At 40.4% G+C, this 24,847-nt stretch overlaps 1 protein-coding gene and 1 pseudogene across 4 annotated transcripts; one reads left to right on the forward strand and one right to left on the reverse strand.

Moving 5' to 3' along the window:
* Positions 1 to 5,523: 5,523 nt before the first annotated feature.
* On the reverse strand, positions 5,524 to 15,258 carry LOC308514275 (killer cell lectin-like receptor subfamily F member 1; the record flags this gene model as incomplete). 3 transcript variants are annotated; one of them, XM_081084363.1, is made up of 6 exons in its annotated part: positions 5,526 to 6,295; positions 9,185 to 9,297; positions 10,378 to 10,517; positions 11,972 to 12,127; positions 12,994 to 13,092; positions 15,037 to 15,121. In XM_081084363.1, 6 exons carry the CDS (start codon positions 15,119 to 15,121, stop codon positions 6,172 to 6,174), a joined length of 717 nt encoding a protein of 238 aa, XP_080940489.1. In that variant the 3' UTR covers positions 5,526 to 6,171. The 3 variants fall into 3 exon arrangements, 2 of the variants coding, with proteins under 2 accessions (XP_080940489.1, XP_080940490.1); XR_013995580.1 differs by lacking the exon at positions 10,378 to 10,517 and having other exon boundaries at positions 5,524 to 6,295; positions 15,037 to 15,176; XM_081084364.1 differs by lacking the exons at positions 9,185 to 9,297; positions 10,378 to 10,517 and having other exon boundaries at positions 5,661 to 6,295; positions 15,037 to 15,258.
* Positions 15,259 to 21,963: 6,705 nt separating this feature from the next.
* Positions 21,964 to 24,634, forward strand: LOC308513987 (nuclear prelamin A recognition factor-like; annotated as a pseudogene). Its single transcript has 2 exons — positions 21,964 to 23,109; positions 24,631 to 24,634. The product of its transcript is annotated as a nuclear prelamin A recognition factor-like (transcript).
* Positions 24,635 to 24,847: the final 213 nt, after the last annotated feature.

Here is a 24,847-nt window from a genome sequence, read left to right on the forward strand (position 1 = left end):
ACTGGTGGGGCAAGAACTCCCTTTATTATTATTTTTTTTTTAATATTTATTGGTTTTTGTTTTGGAGGTGTTTTTTTAAAAAAATATAGTATTTTTTATTGATTTCAGAGAGGAAGGGGCAGGGAGAGATAGAAACATCAATAAAGAGAGAGAATCACTGATTGGCTGCCTTCTGCATGCCCCATACTGAGGATCAAGCCCATGACCTGGGCATGTGCCCTGACTGAGAATTAAACTGTGACCTCCTGTTCGTAGGTCGACGCTCAACCACTGAGAACACCCATGGGCAAGACTCCTTTATTATTTATATTTTTTTAATATTTATTGTTGAAAATATTATATATGTCCCCTTTTGTCCCCCATTGACCTCTTCTAGCCCACTCTCGCCCCTCACCCCAGGCCTTCACTACATAATGTATCCATGAGTTATGCATGTATGCATACATGTTCATTGGTGGATCTCTGCCCACCCACCCACCCGCCCTCTCCTGCCTTCCCTCTGTTGTTAGCAATCTGTTCCTTGCTAATATGTCTCTGGATCTATTTTTGGTTCATCAGTTTATTTTGTTCATTAGAGTCCACATATGAACTCCATTTAATATTGTTAAAAATGCAGACCTGCTGGTAATAAATTATCTCAGCTTTTGTTAGTCTGAAAAAGTATTCTCCCCTTTCATTATTGAGAGATATTTCTGTTGGATATATCCGATACCCTGCTTTATATTTTCATAAGTATCATGCAATTTTTAATTTATAGTACCTATCAAAATTGATTCAATTAATATTTATTGAGCATCTATTATGTGTCAAGCATTGCTTTGAAAATAAGGATACAACAGATATCCAAACAAGGCAAAAAACCTTGCTCACATAGAGCTTAAATTCTAGAGGAGAAAATTAAAATATAATATTTTGAAAGATGAAAACAAAAGCATCCAGCGTACACCAGATGTTCAAGGCCAATCTGGTAAGAAGGCACTACCCCTGGACCAGAGCGAGGAGTCTGATCTCCTAGACCAGTGGTTCTCAACCTGTGGGTCGCGACCCCTTTGGGCGTCTAACGACTCTTTCACGGGGGTCACCTAAGACCATCGGAAAACACATATATAATTACATATTGTTTTTGTGATTAATCACTATGCTTTAATTATGTTCAATTTGTAACAATGAAATTGGGGGTCACTACAACATGAGGAACTGTATTAAAGGACCACGGCATTAGGAAGATTGAGAACCACTATAAGGGATGGTTGAGGCACCCGGTTGGGGGGCCAGGAGGCCGCATGTTGAACTCGCTGATGTGGACTACAGTTTGCTCTGTAGTTGCCTGGATAGACGTGTGGCCCAGTTGCTCATATAGAAGGGTGCAGAGTAGAGCTGTCCCTGTAATGTAGGCAACTCTCTCTGGTACCAGATTGACTCCGCTGCTACACTTCACGGTGCTGGCTGCAGAGGATTGCAGCGATCGGCTTGCCCTGGCGTTGGAGCAATGCTCTTTGTGATGGCCTTCGTTGGTGCCTTCTTCTCCATGGACATGGCTGCAGAGAGTCAAGGACAGTGGCCTTTGCATAGGAGGGTTGACAGTGGACTTCGGTTGCCTTCCCTCAGGAATGTTTGCATAGCCCTTCCATTTGTCATAGTTTGATAGCATGAGATTTAGCTACGTGGGGCAAGCCTCCCATAGGGACAACATTTCACTGTGTTAATAATGTGTTAACCTCTGAATCTCTTGCAGATTTGAATGCAGCTGCCAGCAGTTGTTACAGTCCTATGTTGGTCTTTTGGGGTGTTAGCAAGTGTCCAGTCCCCACCTGGCTCCACTGTTACGGCCATGTGTCAGTTGTCCCAGAAGGGGGCGATGTGGGGTTGAACCCCAGAAATAAAGGGCACCTAGCTGCCAAGAGGGCAGTTGCCCAAGAGGGCAGAGAAGGGTACCCATCAGGTTTTAGTCCCAGTTATGGAAGAAAACTGGGAGCCAATGTTCTCTTGTTGAGAGACAGTCGGCAGCCGTGTGTGCTGCCTTGCACGCCTGTGTGACCATGCCTATGTTGGGAGTGGCACAAATCCCAACTTTAGCAAAGTGGGGGGCCTATTTAGAACAAAAGAAAGCGGTGAGTTCCAGCCCTCTGTCACAGGAATTTTAAACCCTGTTGGGTCCTGTGACATGAGACCCTGTCGAGGGATAAAATTTCTATGGATGAGCTACTCCCTAGTCCATTCCGAAAGGGTATGCCACCCTTCCCGAAGAACATGTGATGTAAAGATGGGTCTCGTAGGGAAGAATCCTATTACATGGACAGCTGTGACTGTCCGTTTGGATACTAATGAACTATGTAGTTTGATTCAGATACTGAGCAAAGTAGCCCTTTGGCCATTAGAACAGAAGCCGGACTATCTTCACAGGCTTAACTTTATAGTTGCCATGATGACACAAGCAATAGTGGCTAGTAGGCCATCACCCCACATAGGGACAGGAAATGTGAGCTCCACCTCGGGGTGGACCCACCTAGCCTTAAAGATTAGGCTAGACCAGTGGTCGGCAAACTGCAGCTTGGCAAACTGCGGCTCGCGAGCCACATGCGGCTCTTTGGCCCCTTGAGTATGGCTCTTCCACAAAATACCGACTTCTGCGCATGGGCCACGAAGTTTCAATCGCTCTGTATGTGCATGCCCTCTTGTGGTATTTTGTGGAAGAGCCACACTCAAGGGGCCAAAGAGCCGCATGTGGCTGGCGAGCCACAGTTTGCTGACCACGGGGCTAGACAAATATACCCGGAGGTATCCTCAGACACTGCATGTACAGGTAAAAGCAACAGATGAACTGTGTGACCCAAGGCCTTCCCCCTTGACAGAGGGGGCTCAGGGAGTGTGGACCTGGCCATAGTCTGTTACTAGGGAGGGGCCATGGGTGGCCCTCCTATCCCTTTGGGAAGCAGGTACAACTATAAGTTACAGTCGCATTCCTTGATCCAGTCCTGGCAATGTAACCAGTACCCTGCAAGAGATAGTTTAGTACAAGCCATACAAGCCCTCTCCCATGACCACCCCCAAGATTGGTGGGATAGACTGCCAGAGACATGAAGTTAGGCATTTGTAAGTTTACTACTGGGGCCAGAGTACTGGCCATAGCATACTATAGTTTGTATTGTTGTTATAGGCTCCATGTTCAAGGAGCTGGCAAATGGGCCAGGGTATCCCTAGATGATCATCCGGTGTAAGGGGTAGAGTGTGGGCACCCTAATCAAAGTATGCTGGATGTTCAAGGCCAATCAGAGCAAGGGCACAGCGATTGTATTGTATACACTACACAGGTGTCTTTTCTATAATGCCGGGAGCCGGTCCATCCTTGCTGTTTCAAGGGACCTGGCATATATGGCATACTGTTCTTAATATGTTTGCTCACCTTCTTGGCACTGTGTTTTAACCAAGGTCACCTCTATGAGAAAGGTTCAATCCCCAGGTAGGGATTTTCCCCTGAAGTTAGGGAGGGAATAAAACCTCTTAACTAAGTGCCAGGCGGGTAATTAATCACTTTAACTATGAACAATCATGCTTAAGCTACATAATCTTTACTCCCTGGAATGGAGATAAGAAACGCCCTAACCTTTGTAATAGAGACTGATAGGATTGAATCAACTGGTATAAAAACAGAACTAACAAGACAGAACTAAGAAGACAGAACCTACACAGAACCTACAGATAGAAGAACTTCCCTGGAGAGAACATGGCAAAAGATCCTGGACTGAACCTGACTACAGAAATTGGCAAGAGAACCTGACTAGAACCTGGTGACTGAACCTGGCTGGAGAACCTGGACAGAACCTGGCTGGAGAACCTAGCGAGGGAACATGGCTACAGAACCTGACTGGAGAACCTGGAGAACCTAGCAAGAGAACATGGACACAGAACCTGGCTGGAGATCCTGGCTGGAGATCTTGGCTAGGCTGCTGATCAACTGAGTGCTGTCTCCGTGTCATTCCTTCTTCGCTGACTCCGTCTACGCCTTTGGGGACCCCTGGACCCGCTGGGGTTGGACCCCAGCACTATAACCCAAATACTGATGCCACTATTTGGCAAGAAGTCTCTTTTGTCTAAATTGGTATAAAGTGTGTTACTGAGCAGCCAGTAGGAGGCTGCTTTTATGTAAGGCTGGCTACCGGTCAAGCCGTTTTGTTAGCAATGGCTGCCATGTTTACAAGGGTTCCTGTGTTTCTACTGTATTTGCAAAGGCTGCTTTCTGCAGCTACTTTGTGAGGCTACTTTGAAGAACTCTTTTGCCTAATGGCTCCTTGTTAGCAATGGCAACTTCGGCTACAATAAAGGCTCTCTTATATGCCCACGACTTCCCATATCTTTTCCATCTCATAACCGGCATCTACAAGGGTTTAGCCTCTGGCAGAGAAAGACCTGGGCTCCCACAGTTGGCACGGTGAGCAGGGTCAAGGAGTAAGTACTCCAACATTATTCTGACAATCTGAAAAAAAATAGGTATAATTTTGATTCATTCACACAGGAAATCTATTGTTGTGTTGGCTGTTGTCATTTTTTATTTGACACTCGGTGGGGGGGGGGGGGGGGAAGGTCAGTGCCCCTGGCCCTGGAGGCTTGGGGATGGCACCTTCAGAGAGGAGAAGAAAGTCTCAAGGGAGAAAAGAGAACCCGGCTGCCTCTTTAAAGGGAGTTGCAAGACAGGAGAAAAGCTGTGGATTTCTACCACTCTGGAGGTGTCAGGCATAAACTCAAAGTTGAATATGGCATTTCAGTCTCAGATGGGAGGAACAGCTGACAACATGCAAAGTAATTGAAGAGAAAAAAAAAAAAGAAAGGGGTCAGTGCTGACTAAATAGTCAGGTGTTGCATGTTTTAAAATGTCTGTAGCACACCAATTGAAAACCTCTGGGCTAGAACATAAAGGCCAGTTCAGATATTGGCAAAGATGATCATTGGTATTCTACTGAGGCTATTACCATTAAAAACAAACAGAAAAAACTACAAACAAGCAAAGAATTGTGGAGATCAGGGACAGATGTCACCTTGAAGGGCAGCTCTTGTGATTCAGTTTGGAACAATTTGAACATCAGAATAGAAAATTATGAACCATTGAGAAGAAGGCAATTTCACTACATCACTTCTCTGCTATTCCTGCCAAGGAGGCATAACTTGAATATAACCATGAGAAATAATCAGACAGATTCAAATTGAAGTACATTTTACAGAATCACCAGCTTCTGGTATTCAAGAGGTCAAGGTCATGAATAGCAAAGAAGGCTAAGGAACTCTTCTAGATGGCAGGAAATTTAAATAAACATCTGAACTGGCTGTTTACTCTAAAGAACATTATTTTTGATAATTGGCAAACACTGAAGGTAGCCAGAGAATTAGTTGGTAGCACTGTGGCAATGTTAATGTGGATTTGGGTCATTGTATTGTGATTAGGTAGAATATTTTTGTAGGAAATATACACAGTATTATTCAATGATACCTGAAATTTCATAATTAAATACATCAGTTTGACAACTAATTCTAAAGAGGTTCAAGAAAAAGATTTAGATCTTTATTCTGTACCCACAATCTTCTTGAAAGTTTTTAATAGTTTCCAAGCTTAGATAAAACTTTTATAAAATCTAAAGTAAACAGACAACATGTTTAACACTTTTACCCAGAATTTCCAATTTTAAAGTTTATATCATCGAAAAAAGGTGCTATTATTTAAGAAAATATTTAGAATATTTATTGAAACACAGTTTATAGTAGCAAAATCCTAGAAACAAAGTTAATGTTCATCAATAAAGGAGTATAGAATCTATAAATCCACACCATAATACAACTCAGGACTACATGAAATTTGCATAGAATATTATTAATAATAAAAAGGCAAAATACAGGAAAGCAGACATAATAACATTTGCTGTAAATGAAAAAAAATGAATAAAAATCCTGAATATAAATGCATGGATTTACACTAGATTATATTATCACATTAAAAACTAGAAAGGTTATATTGTAGATTATAAGCAGCAGTTATTTTGAGACTAGCATCAATATGGGTGATGAAGGGAAAATGGAGAAAAGATTTTGGTGTTTAATTTCGGTTTTAAATTCTTGCTCTTGAAGATTAATATTAGAACCTAATAGTCAAAAATCTTTGATAACTGATTATTCCACTATAACTTATATTTTAAAATATGAACATTGACAAATCCACTTGAAAACACTGCTGCAGGTTTCAGAGTAAATTTTGTTTCCCTTGATGGCAGCACAGCTGTTTTCAGTAGCTGGTCCTTTTATGAAGAATCTGCAGAAGAGATGATAAATATATGGTTAATCATTGTTGATGAAGAGATCCATTTGTATTTGCAGCTAATGTCCTCCCTTAATTAAAAGGTAATTCAAAATATCAAGACATTTGCAAATACTTTGACTGACTAAACATTACAGTATATCTGTAACTTAGTATTACTATCTGATTGGCAGAAAGTTCTCAGAGGGTTTGTTTGCAAATGATAGAGCTAAGAATAAATGTGTGCCCATATTCCCATTTGAGTATTTTTTTACATGTGGTCTTTAGGTTAAAAAAAAAAAAAAAAAGGTTAAGTCACATGAACAACTCACTTAACTTTTGTGGCTGGCTTCTCATATCAAATTGTACAATGTATTAATAATATTTGCCTCATGATACTATTATGAGGTTAAATTAACCAATGCTCATAGAACTTTCTACACAAACTGACCTATCTAAGCTCTAACTAAATTATACATTTATTGTATTATCTATGACATGCACTGACCACCAGGGGGCAGACGCTCAACGCAGGAGCAGAAACCACAGGCATGGAAACATGGAACAGACTGGTGAATCTCAGAGGGAAGGGGGTAATGGGGAGGGCAGGAAGAGCTTAAACAAAGATCTTATGTGCATACTAGAGGCCCAGGATATGAATTCGTGCACCGGTGGGGTCCCTCGGCCTGGCCTGTGCCCTCTCACAATCCAGGACGCCTTAGGAGATGTTGGACTGCTGATTTCAGCCCAATCCCCACAGGCCAGGCTGAGGGACCTCACCACTACATGAATCTGTGCACCAGGCCTCTAGTTTATCCATAAAGAAGTATGATAAATACAATTATAAAATTATCTATAAAATACTATAATGTTAGGGATTTTATTCTGTTAGGAATTTATTTAAACTTAGGAAAAAGTTTTAAGAATCATGGACAAGATGTACAGGGTCAAGAAAACTTCCAAATTAATAAGGAGCAAATAAGTGCTGGATTTCCATATTGGAAAATACACTGTTCCCAAGTTTATGTTTGAATTTTACATTGAATGTATTTTGAACAAAAATCTCCAGGCATGGTCTAAAGTTAAAACTAAATCTTGCCGAAACCGGTTTGGCTCAGTGGATAGAGCGTCGGCCTGCGGACTGAAAGGTCACAGGTTCGATTCCGGTCAAGGGCATGTACCTGGGGTTGCGGGCACATCCCCAGTGGGAGATGTGCAGGAGGCAGCTGATCGATGTTTCTCTCTCATCGTTGTTTCTAACTCTCTATCTCTCTCCCTTCCTCTCTGTAAAAAATCAATAAAATATATTTTAAAAAAAATAAAAAAAATAAAAATAAATCTTATAGGTAGTGTTGAGTGGGTTTAGCAGAGGTAAACTAAGGACCTTCATTGGTGATCAATCAGAGAATGTTCAGTATTACAACCCTACCCTCAAATGATACCATCTCATAATTTTATTCTCCATTCCAGTGTCTTTGATTGACTTGCTTAGATTGATTCATTTAGTCCAGTTAGATGGAAAATAAGTAATATTTAATGACAAAGTAATGGAGTGGAAATAACACAACAATATCATTAATTAGTTGGTTACATAGTGTATTAATTTCTTATCACTGCTCTAATGAATTGCCACTAATTTAGTGGCTTAAAAAAAACACAAATTTGTTATCTTGCAGTTCTAGCTGTCAGAATTCTAAATCTAGTTTTACGGGAGTAAGTCAAGTGTGTACAGTGCTGCCTTCCACAGGCACTAGGGGGAATTTTGTTCATTGCCCTTTGCAGCTTTTAGAGGCTGATGCCCTGCGTGGGCCATGGCTGTATCACTTGGACCACATGCCCTTATTTCTTTCTTGTAAGGGCCCGTGTTTACATTGTGACCGCCTGGATAATCCAACATAATGTTCTTATCTCAAGATGATTAATTTAACCACAGCCTTGAAATCTTTTTTGCCAAAATTTTAAAATCCTCAATAATCTCATGCAATTGCTGAGAAAATTTTGTATTCCTTTGATCGATCTTATATCTATCATTTATCTTTTAATGTTATGTGCATACACATAGTCTACTTGCAAGTTGAATACAAGTATTCAGATCAGGACTAGCATGAGTCAAAGTGAGGCACTGGCTTTGAGCACACAATTTAAGAGGGTCCCCAAAACTCAGTAAGCAAGATAAATGATAATTTAATGAAGTGTCAGAGGAAATTTGAGGAAAGCCATTTTGAACTGTAAAGAGGCTAATGCCATAGCTGTGATGCTAAACCACATACCATTTCAAAGTAATACAGTCTAAGGATCTTGGTACTTGGATATGGGCATCTTTGGGACCATTATTTTGTCTACCAACATCAGGATAAAATTTGAATTTACTGGTTTAACTATTTATAGCTCTAAATATTTTATTACACAATAAACATAAGCACACAAAAATATTGATGAAAATTTTAAAATCTTCAATAACCTCATGCAATTGCTGCAAAAATTTTTATATTCTTTTGTTCCATCTTATATTTCTCATTTGTCTTTTAATGTTATGATAATCAATCATAAAATACAAAAATTATACAAAAGTTGTTTTTCAGTTACTAAAGATCGTAAACATTGAGGTAAACATTGAGAATTTTGAAAATACAAGAGCATGTTGGTTCAGTCACCTTTTCATACAAATCATGAGTAGTCTTTAAACAATAAATGTGCCACCATTATTGTTTTTGAGTTTTTTTAGTTTGTAAACCAAACCACAATATTTGTTATTTACTCCAGTGAACATTAAATTATTTGTCATCCTTTAAAATTCTTTAGTTACCAATAAGTTGGTTTTGGTGGACACAGAGATGTTTTATGAAGATACTAGTAAGTCTTACAATAAACAATAAATCAGATTGCCTTTTAGTAAAGACTCACATTTTTGAAGCTAATGGAGAACCATCTACCCAGTTCCATGTCCTCTTCTGGGAGGTAACGTTAAGCCCAATCCACACATAATTTGATTGTTTTAGGTTTTTCTGTATAAAAGCCTAAAAAGTGAGTAATGGGTAACTAGATGAACAGAATCCTATATAATAAAGAGGTAATATGCAAATTGATTGTTATGCACTTACACAAGATGGCCACCCCCATGTGGGCACAAGATGGCTGGCAGGGGAGGACAGTTGTGGGTGATCAGGCCAACAGGGGAGGGCAGTTAGGGGGAACCAGGCCAGCAGGGGAGGGCAGTTGGGGGAGATCAGGCCTGTAGGGGAGGGCAGTTAGGGGCGATCAGGCCAGCAGTGGAGGGCAGTTAGGGGCGACCAAGCCAACAGGGGACAGCAGTTAGGGGGGACCAGGCCAGCAGGGGAGGGCAGTTAGGGGCAACCAGGCCTGCAGGGGAGGTCAGTTGGGGGCAACCAGGTCTGCAGGGGAGAAAGGGCAGTTGGGGGCAACCAGACCAGCAAGGGAGGCAGTTAGGGGTGACCAGGCCGGCAGGGGAGGGCAATTGGGGGTGATCGGGCTGTTAGGGGAGCAGTTAGAAGTCGATCAGGCTGGCAGGGGAGTGGTTAGGAGGTGAACAGGCTGGCAGGCAGAAACGGTTAGGGGCAATCAGGCAGGTAGGCAGGCAAATGGTTGGGAGCCAGCAGTCTCAGATTGTGAGAGGAATGTCCAACTGATTTAGGCCTGATCCCACAGGGCAGTCAGACATCCTCCCAGGGGTCGCAGATTGGAGAGGGTGCAGGCTGGGCTGAGGGACACCCCCCCCCCATGCACAAATTTTGTGCACTAGGCCTCTAGTATTTTAATAATTTAGACATACTAACTACAATTTTAGAATTTTATTAGGCTTCTCGCACTCCACATGAGGATTCTTATACTAATTAATTCATATCTTATTTATCCATGTTATTTGATATATTATATGTATACACACAGTCTACTTGCAAACTGAATACAAGTATTCAGATCAGGACTAGCATGAATCAAAGTGAGGCATTGCCTTCAAGCACACAATTTAAGAAGGTCCCCAAAACTCAGTAAGCAAGATAAATGAAGGGTCAGAAGAAATTTGAGGAAAGCCATTTTGAACTGTAAAGAGGCTAATGCGATGACACTAAACCACATACCATTTCAAATTGGTCCTGAATTATTACTAGATGAGAGTTTCTCCCCAAACAATACCCATAACTGTCACTCCAACTTTTTAAATCATTAGAGAACCAATAACACTTTTCTTGATATTTGAGCCATTCTGATGGGCACAATACTGTAGAAAAATAGGAAAAACAAAGAAAAATTAAATTACATGTGTATCTCTGAAAATTGACAGTGAGAGTACTTCTGTTATATAAGTAAGAGTGGAACTATAATAAAAGCACTCATCACAAGGTGTTCAGACTCACAGTGTCCAAAATACGAATATAATTCTGGGGACTTAAGAAAATTAATTTAGTGAGACAAAGCAAACCCTAGACATAAAGGGTTTTCTTTTTTCATGCTATGATCCAATATCATAAACGTAAACCGATTAATACATATATTGCATTAAAGCTATTTGAGAGAGTAAATAAAAGATTATTTATACCACTTGCTTAGAATTTATCCATATAAAGTTTTAGAATCTCTATCTTTGTTTTATCTGTGTAATTCCTCTTAATGTCTTCCTTTTGATATTAAGTAACACTGAGATTCATTTTTTTCAATCTCTTTGTAATTTCAACTTCATTAAGTCCTTTAATTTTTCTTAAATTAAATTGAAGTCTCCAAGTAAAAAGATCTGAGGCTTTTGAAATAATAATGAGGGAAAGTGAACTATATATAAAATATAAGTGTAGGCCAAAATAACTACCCAAGTGTGGCCATTATAATCTCTTTTTTCCCCCCTTTTTTGGTTAATCCTCACCAGAGGATATTTTTCCATTGATTTTTAGAGAGAATGGAAAGGAGGGAGAGAGACAGACAGAGAGAAACATCGATGTGAAAGAGACACATCCTGCACAGGCTCCGACCAGAGCTGGAGATCAAGCCTGCAACCGAGATACATAGCCTTGGCTGGCATTGAACCCAGGGCCCTTCTTCAGTCCAAGGGCCAACGCTCTATCCACTGAGCCAAAATGGCTAGGGTGACCATAATATTTTATGTGTGATATGTGATATAATAATAATTCATATATAATAAAGAGGACTATATAAATTAGGGGAATAGAGAAAATACTTTGATAAATAGTTATAAAATAAGTTAATCTGCAGCTTCATCACATATATTATAAAATAAATGTCCAAGGTTCAAAGAGTTGTTAAAATGTTTAATTAAAAAATTTGAAAGTAGAAGAGTTTTCGAAAATTCTACATGATTGGAAGTCCAAAGCTTATTATTACAATAACAATTTACGAGTTATAACTGCTTTTACCTATTTGTATTTCAAAAAAAATATAATTAAGAAACAAAAATAGTTAATTACATATTGCCTTATCATCACAATTAAGTTTTCATAATTATATGTCTCAACTTTATTTTAAATCTTTACATTATGTTTTACAGCTCCACCCCCCCCCCCAGCTGTAAATATATACTAGTATGTGAATCAAGTTTTGAGTGTCAAGTAGATTTATAAAAGGTATGTGTTTACTTAATTTGTTACATATATGTTCAATGAGATTTTTCAAATTTGGAAGGTCTAAAAGATTAAAACGAAAATAGGCCAAAGCCTTGAAAAATACCTCCATGGTCTGTAGCACTTGAAGCACAGTGGTCCGCATCTTTAGTACTTATATTTCCTCTTGTGTCACTCTTCATTTTCAGGTTTCTAATATCATCATGCTGGGTGATATTTGAATTATTTCCTTCTGGGCATTTGAGCAACACTCCTTGAGAAACTTGAAAACAGGATTATTGTAAGTTTGGGTAAATACCTTCCCTGCTCAATGCCTCAGAGACAAATTCTTAACATGATTCTGATGATTGGAACCAGAAATCACTGAAGGGATAACTAGAAAGTTTCTTTTTCATTTTCATGTCTAATGAGAAATTATTTCAAATATCATACAATTCATTCATTTGAATAACATATATTTGTTGAGGATCTATTCTGTGCCTGGCATAGTCCTAAGAATTGGTGGTACAGTAAATAAAACAAAGTTCTTGCTCTAGGAAGTACACATGCTCCTGTCATGCTTTCTTAATGTTTTACCGAGACTTACAATACTGTGTTTAGCCCATCCCACAAAAATTGTTAACCGAAAATCTATTTCTTCCAGTAGAATATGAGCTTCCTCCACATGATTATTCCTTTCTTCAGTTTGGGAGTTTGTAGTAATGTTTGTAGTATACTTGTTGCTCAGTAAAATATTTGTTGGGAAAAAAATAAGAGTAAATTAAATACAATCTTACATAAATTGTATTAAAAATTATAGAATTCTATCTATTTACAAGAAGCTGACTAATAAAGAAATATTGCTTTTAAATATTCACCTCAAAAATACGGATACATGCATACACACACACACACACACACACACTTTCCTTCTATCAAACTGTATGCCACTTGAGAACAAATACTTAACTGATTTGACTACCTACTAAGTACATTACAATGAAGTATAATATATTGCTTGATACATAGGAGCTCTTTATTAAATCTTAATGTAAGGAACTATAAATATGAAATGAGATATAATATAAAAAGAAACATAAAAAGTACACATTTTCATATATTTATTTAATTAAAGATATTTTAACTTACCCAAAAGAATCAGGGAGATAAAAGTCAAAACCAGAAGACCATTTACTATTCCAGATATTCCCAATAAGATTTTGTACCAGTGTAACATCACAGAAAAATCTGAGAGATTAATCACATAAGTTAGGAGTAATCACATTAATCACATTTCTAAGGAGTAATAGCAATTATAACAATAGAATTATATATAATATTGGTTTTGAATTTCAAAAGCTAATAGGAAATCAAAAGCATCAAACCTAAGTACATGGGAAAATTTTTACTCTATTGTATAGTTATAACACTCTGGATGGTCGGAAACTGTGATATGTATTATATTAAATCTTAAAATATTGCTACTACTCAGCATAATTTACCATTGGAAAAAAGAATGTTAATCTACACATTAATAATCTCCCCCCATACACATACACTCTCAGGTGTGTATGCATGGCACTTGCAGACACATATATTCACACAAATTAAACCTTTCTAATTAATCATTTGCTTTTTTATAATGTTCATAGCAATTTTGTTATAATAACCATAAACTGGAAATAACTCAAAAGTCCTTCAGTGAATGGTTAAGAAAACTTTAGACCCATACCTGTAATATAACTCAGCAATATAAAGAAATAAACTATTGATACATGAAACAATTAGAAATAAAATTTACACATTGAAATCAATTGGCCTTTATATGTCAAATATCATTTAAAAATATAATAAAGAGAAATTATCACGGCTAGCTAACAAAACATAAAACAAACAAGAAGAAAATTGGAAATAAACTTAAAAAGTACCCCAAACAAACAGTGCCACAGCCAACATAAGGAGAATTAAACAAGCACATAAAGAACCGAAAAGCATAAATGTAGACTTGAACAAATAGAAATTCAACCACTTTTGGTCTGGAGGCTGTGTCAAAGAGATAAACTTTCCCTAAGTTAATCGATGAATTAAGAAGTGATTTAGTATACTGAACTACATCAGTTTGCTATGGTTTGGGTTGTTTGTGATGAATTTCTGAAAACTTCATTATAAAATTATTTGGAAGAACAAACAAGTGAGCTAACCAAGTAAACAATTAAAAATATAGAAATGTGAAATGGTACAATGCTATGGAGAGATAGTTGAAGAGGTTTACAAACTTATTTCAAGTAATTTGAAAACATACTTGGACTGTGCAAGTCCAATAGAGTATATAGTAAGAACAAAAACCACTAAAACATTTTAATCTGTTGTAAGTAATATTAGAAATGTTATCTATAGTAATTCTACAATTTTATACATATGGCAAAAATATAATTTCTTCTTATTATTAGTGCCAAGATCTGAGTAAAGTTATACAAACATACAATTGCAAGGCTTGAATTGTCAACTAGACGCAAATGTAATGTTTTACCCCAAACTTTACTAAATTTTAGCAAAGGATACACTATAGTAAAGTATTAATATTAGAATGTACTATTTAATTAACTAAAAGTTGCAAATTTCTTATTTGTAGCGCCCTGAGCTCCTTTTTTCGAAACCAAAACCCATTTTGGTTTTCATGCAAAATCTACAAAGTGAGTGTGAAAAAGGTTTGCACATAGGAACCACCACATTTTGTGATCTTTCAGGCTAATATCTATATTTTCCAAAACAAAAATTTTCACCTGGAGGAAACCATATTTTAAAGTTATTGACAAGCTAAATTAAAACTTGGTATTTAAAATGCCATATTTTATGAATAGTGAGGTGCATGACTGACAACTCATATTCATTTTTAACTATTAATTTTAATTTAACGTATATATTTGTCGAGAGTATCCTAATAAATTATATGAGAAAAAATATTATTTGAAAAATAGATAACTGTTAGTCTCACATTGGTAAATGAGAGAAACGGGTAGAGAGACGAGCTGGAGAGAGAGACGGAAGACAGAAGCACCAAAAAGCAAAATAGTTCAAGAACAGAATATTAGAAATTACTATCTACATTAATATTCAAGTTAATATTAACCCATATCAAATCCATGCCCATATTAATCCACACCACTTGAAAAAAAAAACTTAATTCCATACCTTTAAATTTAAGTTGGGATGTTTGGCTAGGACGCCGTTTTTTCAACTGCACATTCAATGTCATATATCTTTCTTCATCTTGCATCTTTAAAGTGAGTAAATATGTGTGTGTATATGTGTGTGTTTTGTTTTGTTTTAAGTATGATATGTACTAAGAAAGTAATAAACCTGATGCTAACCAGGGGGTTGTCCTCAAACTACTAATTTGTTTTCAGAGTGTCCACTCAGGGCACATCCAAGGCTTCACAGCTTCATTGTTGGTGATAACCTCAGAGGAAATGTTTTCTTTTCTTTTACTCATGACCTAGATACCAAGATTTCTCAACTTTCTACCACATGTTTAATATCATAACGGTTCTTTAAAAACTTTCTTCTCATAACTCCATAAAGTCAGGGGAATAGAAATTATATCCTTTTAAGAGTTCAGTTAAATGATATCTATAGCTGCCTTGTTTAGCCTTAATATGTAAATTTTCAGTTACACGCCCTAATACTTAGCTTGCAATTACCTAACAGTTAAATAATTTTTTGATCCTAAAACTTTTCAAATTATACTAATGATATAATTATATAATTAGAATAAAAACATACTGACAATTTTTGGCGTGCTAACGATACCCTAAACATAATATTTGAAAAATCAGGGTAAATTCAGAGAAGAAACCGTATTTTCCAATGATCTTTTCTGATATTTGAAGATAATGCCCAATATTCATGATGCAGAGCAGAAATGTGTGCATTTTTTCTCTTAGCTTTAAGTCTAATTTACAAACCATGTTGTTCCCATCCATGCATATGAATGGATGGATTTTTGTAAATATATAGATGTTTGTAATCATCACTAAATCTAGTTTAGAACTTTTTCTCACTATAAAAAGTTTCCTTAGGCCCAAACCAAAAAGAGTAACACAGTTCTAGAAATGATAACTTTGCCCTAGTCAGTTTGGCTCAGTGGGTAGGGCATTGGCCTGTGGACTGAAGGGTCCCGGGTTTGATTCTGGTCAGGGCACATGCCCAGGTTGCGAACTCAGTCTCCAGTGGGGGGCAGGGGTCCAGAGGCAGCTGATCAATGGTTCTCTTTCATCATTGATGTTTCTATCTCTTTCTCCCTCCCTTTCTTCTCTGAAATCAGTAAAAACATATTTTTTTAAAAAGAAATGATAACTTTATTCCAGGAGTGGGCAAACTTTTTGACTCGAGGGCCACAATGGGTTCTTAAACTGGACCGGAGGGCCGGAACAAAAGCATGGATGGAGTGTTTGTGTGAACTAATATAAATTCAAAGTAAACATCATTACATAAAAGGGTACGGTCTTTTTTTCAAGAGTTTTATTCATTTCAAACGGGCCGGATCCGGCCTGCGGGCCGTAGTTTGCCCACGCCTGCTTTATTCATTGAGATGAAGTAGTTTAAAATTTAGGTATCTAGATCTCAAATCTTCGGCAATTGTGGCAAATCCAGAATGGAAAGCCAAAGGCTATGGCCATGAGACTTCACTGGTGTTTGGCCTAACAACTGAGTAAGAGGGTAGCATCTGGTGAAGGTATTCAGTTGGGAAATGAAGATGTTTGCAGGGAGAGCAGCATGAGAGTCTCTGATTTCATTCTTCACAGAGATTTGTCCAACTCAGTCATATAGTAGCTAGTTCTTTTTTTAAGACCTCACAGAACCATAGAGAGAGCCATTTCACAAGAGGAACTGAAGGTTTGCCCATGGGAGTTGCTGGAATACAGAAAAAGAAGGCTGAAAAGCAGCCTTGTGTTAGAAATCAACCAGCGAATTTCATTTACACTAGGCTGTATTCGGAACACAAAAATCATCAAGTAATGTGCTTTAACTCACAGACTCTTTGGCTTTTATTAAACTAATTATTTTTGTGAAGCATGCAAAAGCAATCAATCTAGTTATGTTTTTCAATTTTATAATATGAAACATACATATGACAAAGTGATATGACAAACTTTACTGCTTTATAAACACACTAGAGGCCCGGTGCACAAAAATTTGTGCACTCAGGAGGGGAAGGGGGTCCCTCAGCCCGGCCTGTGCCCTCTCGCAGTCTGGGACCCCTTGGGAGATAACGACCTGCTGGCTTAGGCCTGCTCCCGGGTGGCAGAGGGCAGGCCCAATCCCTAGGTGCAGCCCCTGGTTGGGCTCAGAGCAGGGCCGATTGGGGAGTTGGGGCACCGCGCCCTGTCATGCACAGAGCAGGGCGGATCAGAGGGTTGGGGCGCCTTCACCTGTCACGAACAGAGCAAGGCCAATAGGGAGGTTGTGGCCCTGCCCCCTGTCACACACAGAGCCGCAGGGCAATAAGGGGGTTTGGGCTCTGCCCCCTGTCACACTGATCCTGGTGCTGGGAGGCATATTACCCTTTTACTATATAGAATAGAGCCCTGGTGCATGGGTGGGGGCCTGCTGGTTTGCCCTGAAGGGTGTCCCGGATCAGGGTGGGTGTCCCCACTGGGGTGCCTGGCCAGCCTGGATGAGGGGATGATGGCTGTTTGCAGCTGGTCACACACCCTTCAGGGTTGGGGTCCCCACTGGGTTGCCTGGCCAGCCTGGATGAGGGGATGATGGCTGTTTGCAGCTGGTCACACACCCTTAGGGTGGGGGTCCCCACTGGGGTGCCTGGCCAGTCTGGGTGAGGGGCTGAGGGCTGTTTTCAGGCTGGGTCTGAAGCTCCCAACTGCTCCTTTTTTTCTTTTTTTTTCTTTTTTATTCTGGGCCAGCTTTAGCTCTGAGGCTCCAGCTCTTAGGCCTCCACTCCTTAAAGCAGGTATCTGGTTTATTTCAGTTCTCAAAATTCTGTATCAACTCAGCTCTGAGATCCCAGGTGGCTGAGGTTTTGTTTAGCGTCTATATTTGTTACAATGTTTGAAACTGCAGGCTCAGAGGCCTGCAGCAGCCTGCGGGGAACGTTGGAGTCCTCCGTCACTGAGGCAAGCAAGCCTCATGTTAGTTTCAAGCTGCCTGGCTGCCGGCTGCCATCTTGGCTGACAGTTAATTTGCATATTGCCCTGATTAGCCAATGGGAAGGGTAGCGGTCGTACGCCAATTACCATGCTTCTCTTTTATTAGTGAAGATTAGAGGCCCAGTGCATGAAATTCGTGCACATGAGGGGATCCCCTCAGCCCAGCCTGCACCATCTCCAATCTGGGACCCCTCAGGGGATGTCCGACTGCCAGTATAGGCCTGATCCTGGGAATCAGGCCTAAACCAGCAATCAGACATCCCTCTCACAATCCTAGAACGCTGGCTACTAATTGCTCACCTGCCTACCTGCCTGGTCACCCCTAACTGGCCTCTGTGCCAGCCAGGTCTCTCCGAACTGAACCTCCCTCACACTGGGCTGGTCACCCCTTACTGCCCTTTTTGCCAGCCTGGTCACCCCCTACTGCTCCCTTCTGCCAGTCTAGTTGCCCCCAACTGCACCCCCTGCTGGCCTAGTCACCCTTCACTTCCCCCTCTGCCAGCCTAATCGCCCCCCTGCCTTCCTGGTTGCCCCTAATTGCCCCCCTCTGCCAGCCTGGTCACCACCAATTGCCCCCCCCACCCTCCCCCCCCGCTGGCCTGGTAATCCTTCATGGCTCCCCCACTGGCCTGGTCACCCCATGCCTGCTGTTCAATTGTTTGGTCATCCCTCACTAACCCCCCTGCCAGCCTGGTCATAGGCAGCCATTTTCTAAAGGAGTGACAGTCAATTTGCATATTACCTCTTTATTATATAAGATTTCCTATTAAGAATGCTAAGTAAAAATAACTTACAAAAGTTTAAGTTGAAATATTTAGTGCCAATCTGGAAAACCCTATGTCAAATAGCTCTTAATAGCCTGAAAACTGTAATATTACTGTAAAATTAATTAATTTTTTAAGGTGTAAAAATGGAATTAATGAGTTATGTTGTTAGGTATTATGTCGAAGACACACTAAGATCTGTGTAGAGCTTTGTTAAAAGTTACATTTCAAAATTGCAAAAAATAAAAAAGTGATATTTTCTTTTTTTTTTCTGAGAATTGTCCTAAATTATGTTGACTTCTTATTTCATACTCCACTGAGAAAACAAAGTGTAATGTTAGCCAGCCCAGATAATATCTGAACATTTTATATTGCTGTAAATTGAGATAAAAGAAACAGTGAAAAAATAGAATTTATGTCTAGTTCTAATTTATTCAGTATCCTAGAATTTGACATTTTCATCTTTGTTTAAAAAGAAATAAACAGTTAGGACTATCCCAGTGAACAAATACATAATTCTGACAACAGACTAAATATATTTACTTACTAGAGGCTCAGTGCATGAATTTCATGCACTGGGGGGGGGGGGTCCCCCAGCCCAGCCTGCACCCGCTCACAATCCGAGACCCATCAGGTAGGGTCCCTAGGCCTGGCTGGTGATCAGGGCCTATCGGGGCTTTCCATCCTCTGCTGCTGGCAGCTGGCCCCACCCCCACCACTGCCACTGCTTGCCATCTGTGTGGCACTGCCCCCACACCCCCTGCCACCAGTCGCCTCCCTCTGCAGGCAACAAGTGTGGGGTGTGATCACTTGGCTGGCCTGGCCCTCCCTTGGCAGGGCGATCGTTGGATGATGGCAGGGCCCTCAACCAATCGCATCGCACCCGCCTTGGCTGGCCTGGCATCAGTGTGTGTCATAGCGTGGTCGTCCAGATAGTCGTTCTGCTGTTCGGCCGTTTGGTTGATTTGCATATCACACTTTTATTATTATAGATGGGATGAAATTAACAACAGAAATTTCACCAGTGAGCATGAAATTTTAATACGGGCTCATGAAATAACATTCTACATAAATTCTCCACTGTCAAATCAGGTCACATAGGAAGCTACATGTTATAGTTACAAATATGGCTAATTTAAAGAAAACACCCAAGAGAGTTAATTTGAGACAAAGAACATCTTTGTGTAGATTTCACTGGAGAAGACTGATAGTGGTGGAGTCAGTGGAAGTGCTAGAAGTAGTGAAGATGGTAATTCCAATATTAATGATATTACTAGTACTATTTCTCTAACAGCCAAAAAAAGAATGTTTATAATGGAAAGGGAGATATCAATTGTGTCAAATTCTTTTTAAAAGTCCATTAAAAAGAAAATTGAGTACTGAATAGAGAATAGAGCAATACGTTAATAATGACCTTGAGAATATTGGGAAAAATGATTTTAAGGTTTATCCAGAAAAAATACAGCAGAAAAACCAAGGTTCCTTTCCCCCTAAAGAAAAAAAATATTGTGGTATCTTCAACTATCTGATATGAAATAACAACAATAATAATATTGTCTTCCCAAACTAAAAATCAATCGCCATCTAGGTCTCAGCTCAATTACAAATTCTTGAATAGTTCCTCTGGGGGTGAAGACTAACATTATGGATCAAGTGGATCTACCTAAAACCCAAGCAAAAGCCAACATGCTCACCCTCACAGGTGGCAGCAGTCCACATACCACTGCTCTTTGAGCTCCCATCATTCTCCCATGGCAAAGATAGGAAGAGTCTTGAGGATATAGACTTAAATATTTAGTGGTTAACTGGACCAAGAAAAGGAGTCAATGCAGTACAAACTATAGAAAATTGTTTTTATTGTTTACACTAGACTCCCGACCACAATACCACTAATATCATCTGCCCAGAAAAATACACACAACATTTTTTCAGCAAAGTCAAGCTGGGTATCTAATGGACCACTGGTAGTAAAGTTTTTTGAGAGCTACAGAGTCATAGCATCTTTCAGAGCAGGAGTACGGCTAAGAAAGGTGCATGGTATCCCAAAGTAATAAGGCCTCTTGTCTTATTTTTTGGAATTGATATTTGCACGTCATTTCTGCAATGCCTGATTCTTTCCTGGGCACTATTGTAGCTACTAATGCAAAGCCTAGGAGAAATCTGAATTATCCAGAAAAGTCCTTTCTGACTACCTTTTCTAACACTTGGACCTACTCCCTTTGTCACTCACTGTCATATACACACATTAATTGATTCATTAATTCAACAAAAAAAGTTATTATCTGCCTGGCAATGTTCTGGGCACTGGGGATATAGCAGTGAATACAACAAAACTGATCTTTCATGCGGATTGAAATAGAGGAAGATATGCAAAAACAAAACAAACAAACAAAACTATAACAATTCAGTTGGTAAGGAAGTGGCTTGAAGATAAGTAAAGTCAAAGCATGAAAATGGGGGTTGCTTTGCAATTTCTGCAAGGACAGAAGCAGAAAGACCACAAAACGCTGCTGCAATAGAAGGCAAGAGTTGAGGTTAGATTAGTTTTGAGCATTTTAAGGTTATGATGCCTATTTGATATTGAAGTAGAGAGTGTGGGTAAGGAGTTGATAGACAGGTATGGAATGTAGGAAAGAGGTCAGAGTAAAAAATCCTAATATATAAAAACCCAGGGACCACGGATCCATCCCCCGGCTCTCAGGCTCCATTGATCAGGGGATGACTAATGGGGGAACCAGGGTCCCTCAGGCTCCAATGAATCCATGCAGCAGTGACATTTTGATTGCGTGGGCAGAAGCCAGACCACTTGGTCCCTCCCGCAGCCTGCAGGCTCCCATTGATCAGGGGATGGTTAACAGGGAACTGGCAGGCAGCTGGAAGGCAGGCCTCTTGGTATCAATTGGTGCTGGAGGAGGAGCAGAACTGGGGACTGGCTTCCTTAGCAGTCCTGTAGGTTCAATCTCCAGAGGACAGGCCAGGCACCAATGGACCAGTGCCACTGGCATGATCCTCACAGCGCTGCCGGCCTCCTGGAACTTGACCTCGGGCACTGCGGCCATTTCCCCTCCCTAGATGCTCCACAAGGAAGAAAGGATACCGCCAGCAGCGCCAGGGGCGACCAGCGGTGACTGACTGCTCTCCCTGTGCTTCCTCCAGTCACTCGAGCCGGCCCGCCTGCCCCGCTCCAGATGCAGTGTGATCACTGCACACGGAAGGAATGTAGTAAAAAAAAAAAAAAAAAAAAAAAACCGACGACCAAGAGAATGCCGCAGTCAACATCTGGAGTCCAGCTCAGGAGAACGGAGAGAAGGGAGAATTCCATAAGTTGGCCGATGCCAAGATATTTCTGGGTGACTGCCTCGCGTGTGACAGTTGTGTGACCGCAGAGGAAGGAGTCCAAGTTTCTCAGCAGAACGCCAAGGACTTCTTCCGTGTTCTAAACCTTAATAAGAAATGTGATACCTCACAGCACAAGGTGCTGGCAGTGTCCGTGTGTCCTCAGTCTCTGCCTTATTTTGCTGCTAAATTCAGCCTCAGTGTCACTGATGCATCCAGAAGGCTCTGTGGCTTCCTCAAAAGCCTTGGGGCGCCCTGTCTTTGACATGAAGATAGCTGCTGACTTCAGCATCCTGGAGAGTCAGGAGGAATTTGTGTGTCAGTACTGCCAGCACCGTGAGGAAGAGCCCCGGCCACCCATGCTGACCTCCGCCTGCCCTGGCTGGGTCCGATATGCAGAGCACGTGCTGGGTCACCTCATCACCCCCCACCTCTGCACGGCCAAGTCTCTCCGGCAGATCATGGGCTCTCTGGTGATGGATTACTTCACCAGATGGCAGAACCTGTCCCCAGACAAGGTTTCCACGTCATTATGGCCCAGTGTTATGACAAGAAACAGGATGTTCCCATAGCTTTACATAGTTCCCAGGGTGCTGACTGCGTGTTAACCTCGGGTGAAATTGTCCAGATAATGGAGCAAAGTGACCTCACCTCGAATGACGCCGCTGTGGACACTGTTTAGAGACATGAAGGAGGAGGTGAGGCTCCACGGGGGTGCCAGCTCCGACGGGTACCTGGAGCACATCTTTGGGCACATGGCCAAGGAGCTGCTCAATGAGGATGTGGGGGTGCTCACCTACTGCACTCTGAGGAACAAAGACTTCCAGGAGGTCACCCTTGAAAGGGACGGAGAGGTTCTGCTACGGTTTGAGGCTGCTACGGCTTTCGGAACATCCAGAAGTGGTCCTGAAGCTGTAGAGGGGCTCTGCCACTTCATGGAGTCTCGGCCTGTGCCGGGCATGCCTAAGCGGCAGGGGCCAGGCCCAGGCAGAGGACAGGTGTGTGGCAGACGGAAGGCATGTATGCTGCCCTCCTGGTGTGGCCCCCGGAGACCAGCGCCCATGTGCAGGAGCTGTACCAGGAGTGGCTGGGGGGGGGGGGGGCTACTCCCACCCCGGGTCCAGGTGGCTTTGCACACTGCCTAGCAGGGCCCAGGTCATCCTGCCAGGACATCAAGTAGTAAAGGTCCAGCCGACGCCTGGCCTGCAGGCCGCCTGAAGAGGGGTGTCAGACACGTGAAGGAAAGGCTTAGCATCTCTATCATTGCTGTAGTTTTCAGAATTCCCTGCTCCCCATCTGTCGGCTCCCTCCCTCTGAGGGGCGCTGTCGTCATCACATGGGTGCAACTGGAATATTATATCTCAAGAGGATTGCCCCAATGTACATATCCTTTTATCCGATGATGAAAAAAATCCCAAAGAACAAGAATGGAGACAGACTACTGTCCTTTAGTCTTAAATAAACTCTCACAGTCCGAAATGTTTCCAACATTTCAAATGGTTCTGTGTTATTCCCCAACTACATAAATCTATTAAGGTGCAGGTATCATATAGGCAGAAAAGTAGATTTATTTGCAGAGAAATAACCATATTATATTAGTCAAGTCACATAGCTGTGACAAGAGACACTATCATTATAAAGCAAAAGTGATTCTGCTGTTACTAAAAGAATTTTATAATTTTAGCCCACTTGTTGCTTATATAGACACATATATTTTAAGGAAAATAACTTTTTGGCTTCACTGGATTTTAAGATACATTGCCTTCTACATTTATACTCATAATCATTCTAATTTTATCTTTTTAGAAAGTATTTCTGTTATTTCCTAGTTTAGACTATATTTTGTATTAGGTTTTTAAAAATAGTAATCAAAGTTACAAACCATGACCCAATTAAGTAATTCTTTTTCTTAAAACTTAAATGAAATTGTGAACTTTCAGTACCCCTAAAAATACCTTTGAAATTTGTAACTTCTTGTTTCTAAGTAAAGAGGTTAAACTGACTTCCTATAAATTACGTAGCTTTTGTGGTCAAATCAAGAGAAACGTGAAAAGGAAATAGATGTATAGGAGTTCCATGCTTATTTGGTTGCAAATGAATTCTGAGACTTTCATGAAAAATTAAAAGTCAATTTTCCCGAAACCTGGCCACTTGAAAAATTGTTTCAAAATAGAAAGCAAGCCAGGCCAGTATGGCTCAGTGGTTGAGTGTTGACCCATGAACTAAGAGGCTGCTGGTTCAATTCATGGTCAGGGCATATGCCTGGGTTGCAGGCTCAGTTCCCCATGCAGGAGGCAACTGATCAATGTTTCTCTCTCATTGATTTTTCTATCTCTCTATCCCTCTCCCTTCCTCTATCTCTAAAAAATATTAATAAAAACATATTAAAGAAAAAAGCAAGATTTTGCAGTATATTCTCTTCAACTGGTTTATCATACAGTTAAGGCTTATGACTAAATCTCTCCTTATTACTATGTATAATTATGTACTTATGTAATTTTGCAGTTACATTTTTGCAGGTAAAATGATTTATTTGTAATTCTTACATATAAACTTAGACTGTAGAACTCCAGAGCAGAGATCATTGCATTGATCTTTTCACCTCTCATGGTTCTTACTTTTCTGATATTCATTGAGAAGCATGGGACACTAGTGTTTTGCAAGTTGAAAGTCTGTATAAAGGCATTTTTATTTTATTCATCAATTTAATACTGGATATGCTGTTATACTTCTGGA

This window comes from Myotis nattereri (genome assembly GCF_964212035.1).
Source record: "Myotis nattereri genome assembly, chromosome: 2".
NCBI lineage: Eukaryota > Metazoa > Chordata > Mammalia > Chiroptera > Vespertilionidae > Myotis > Myotis nattereri.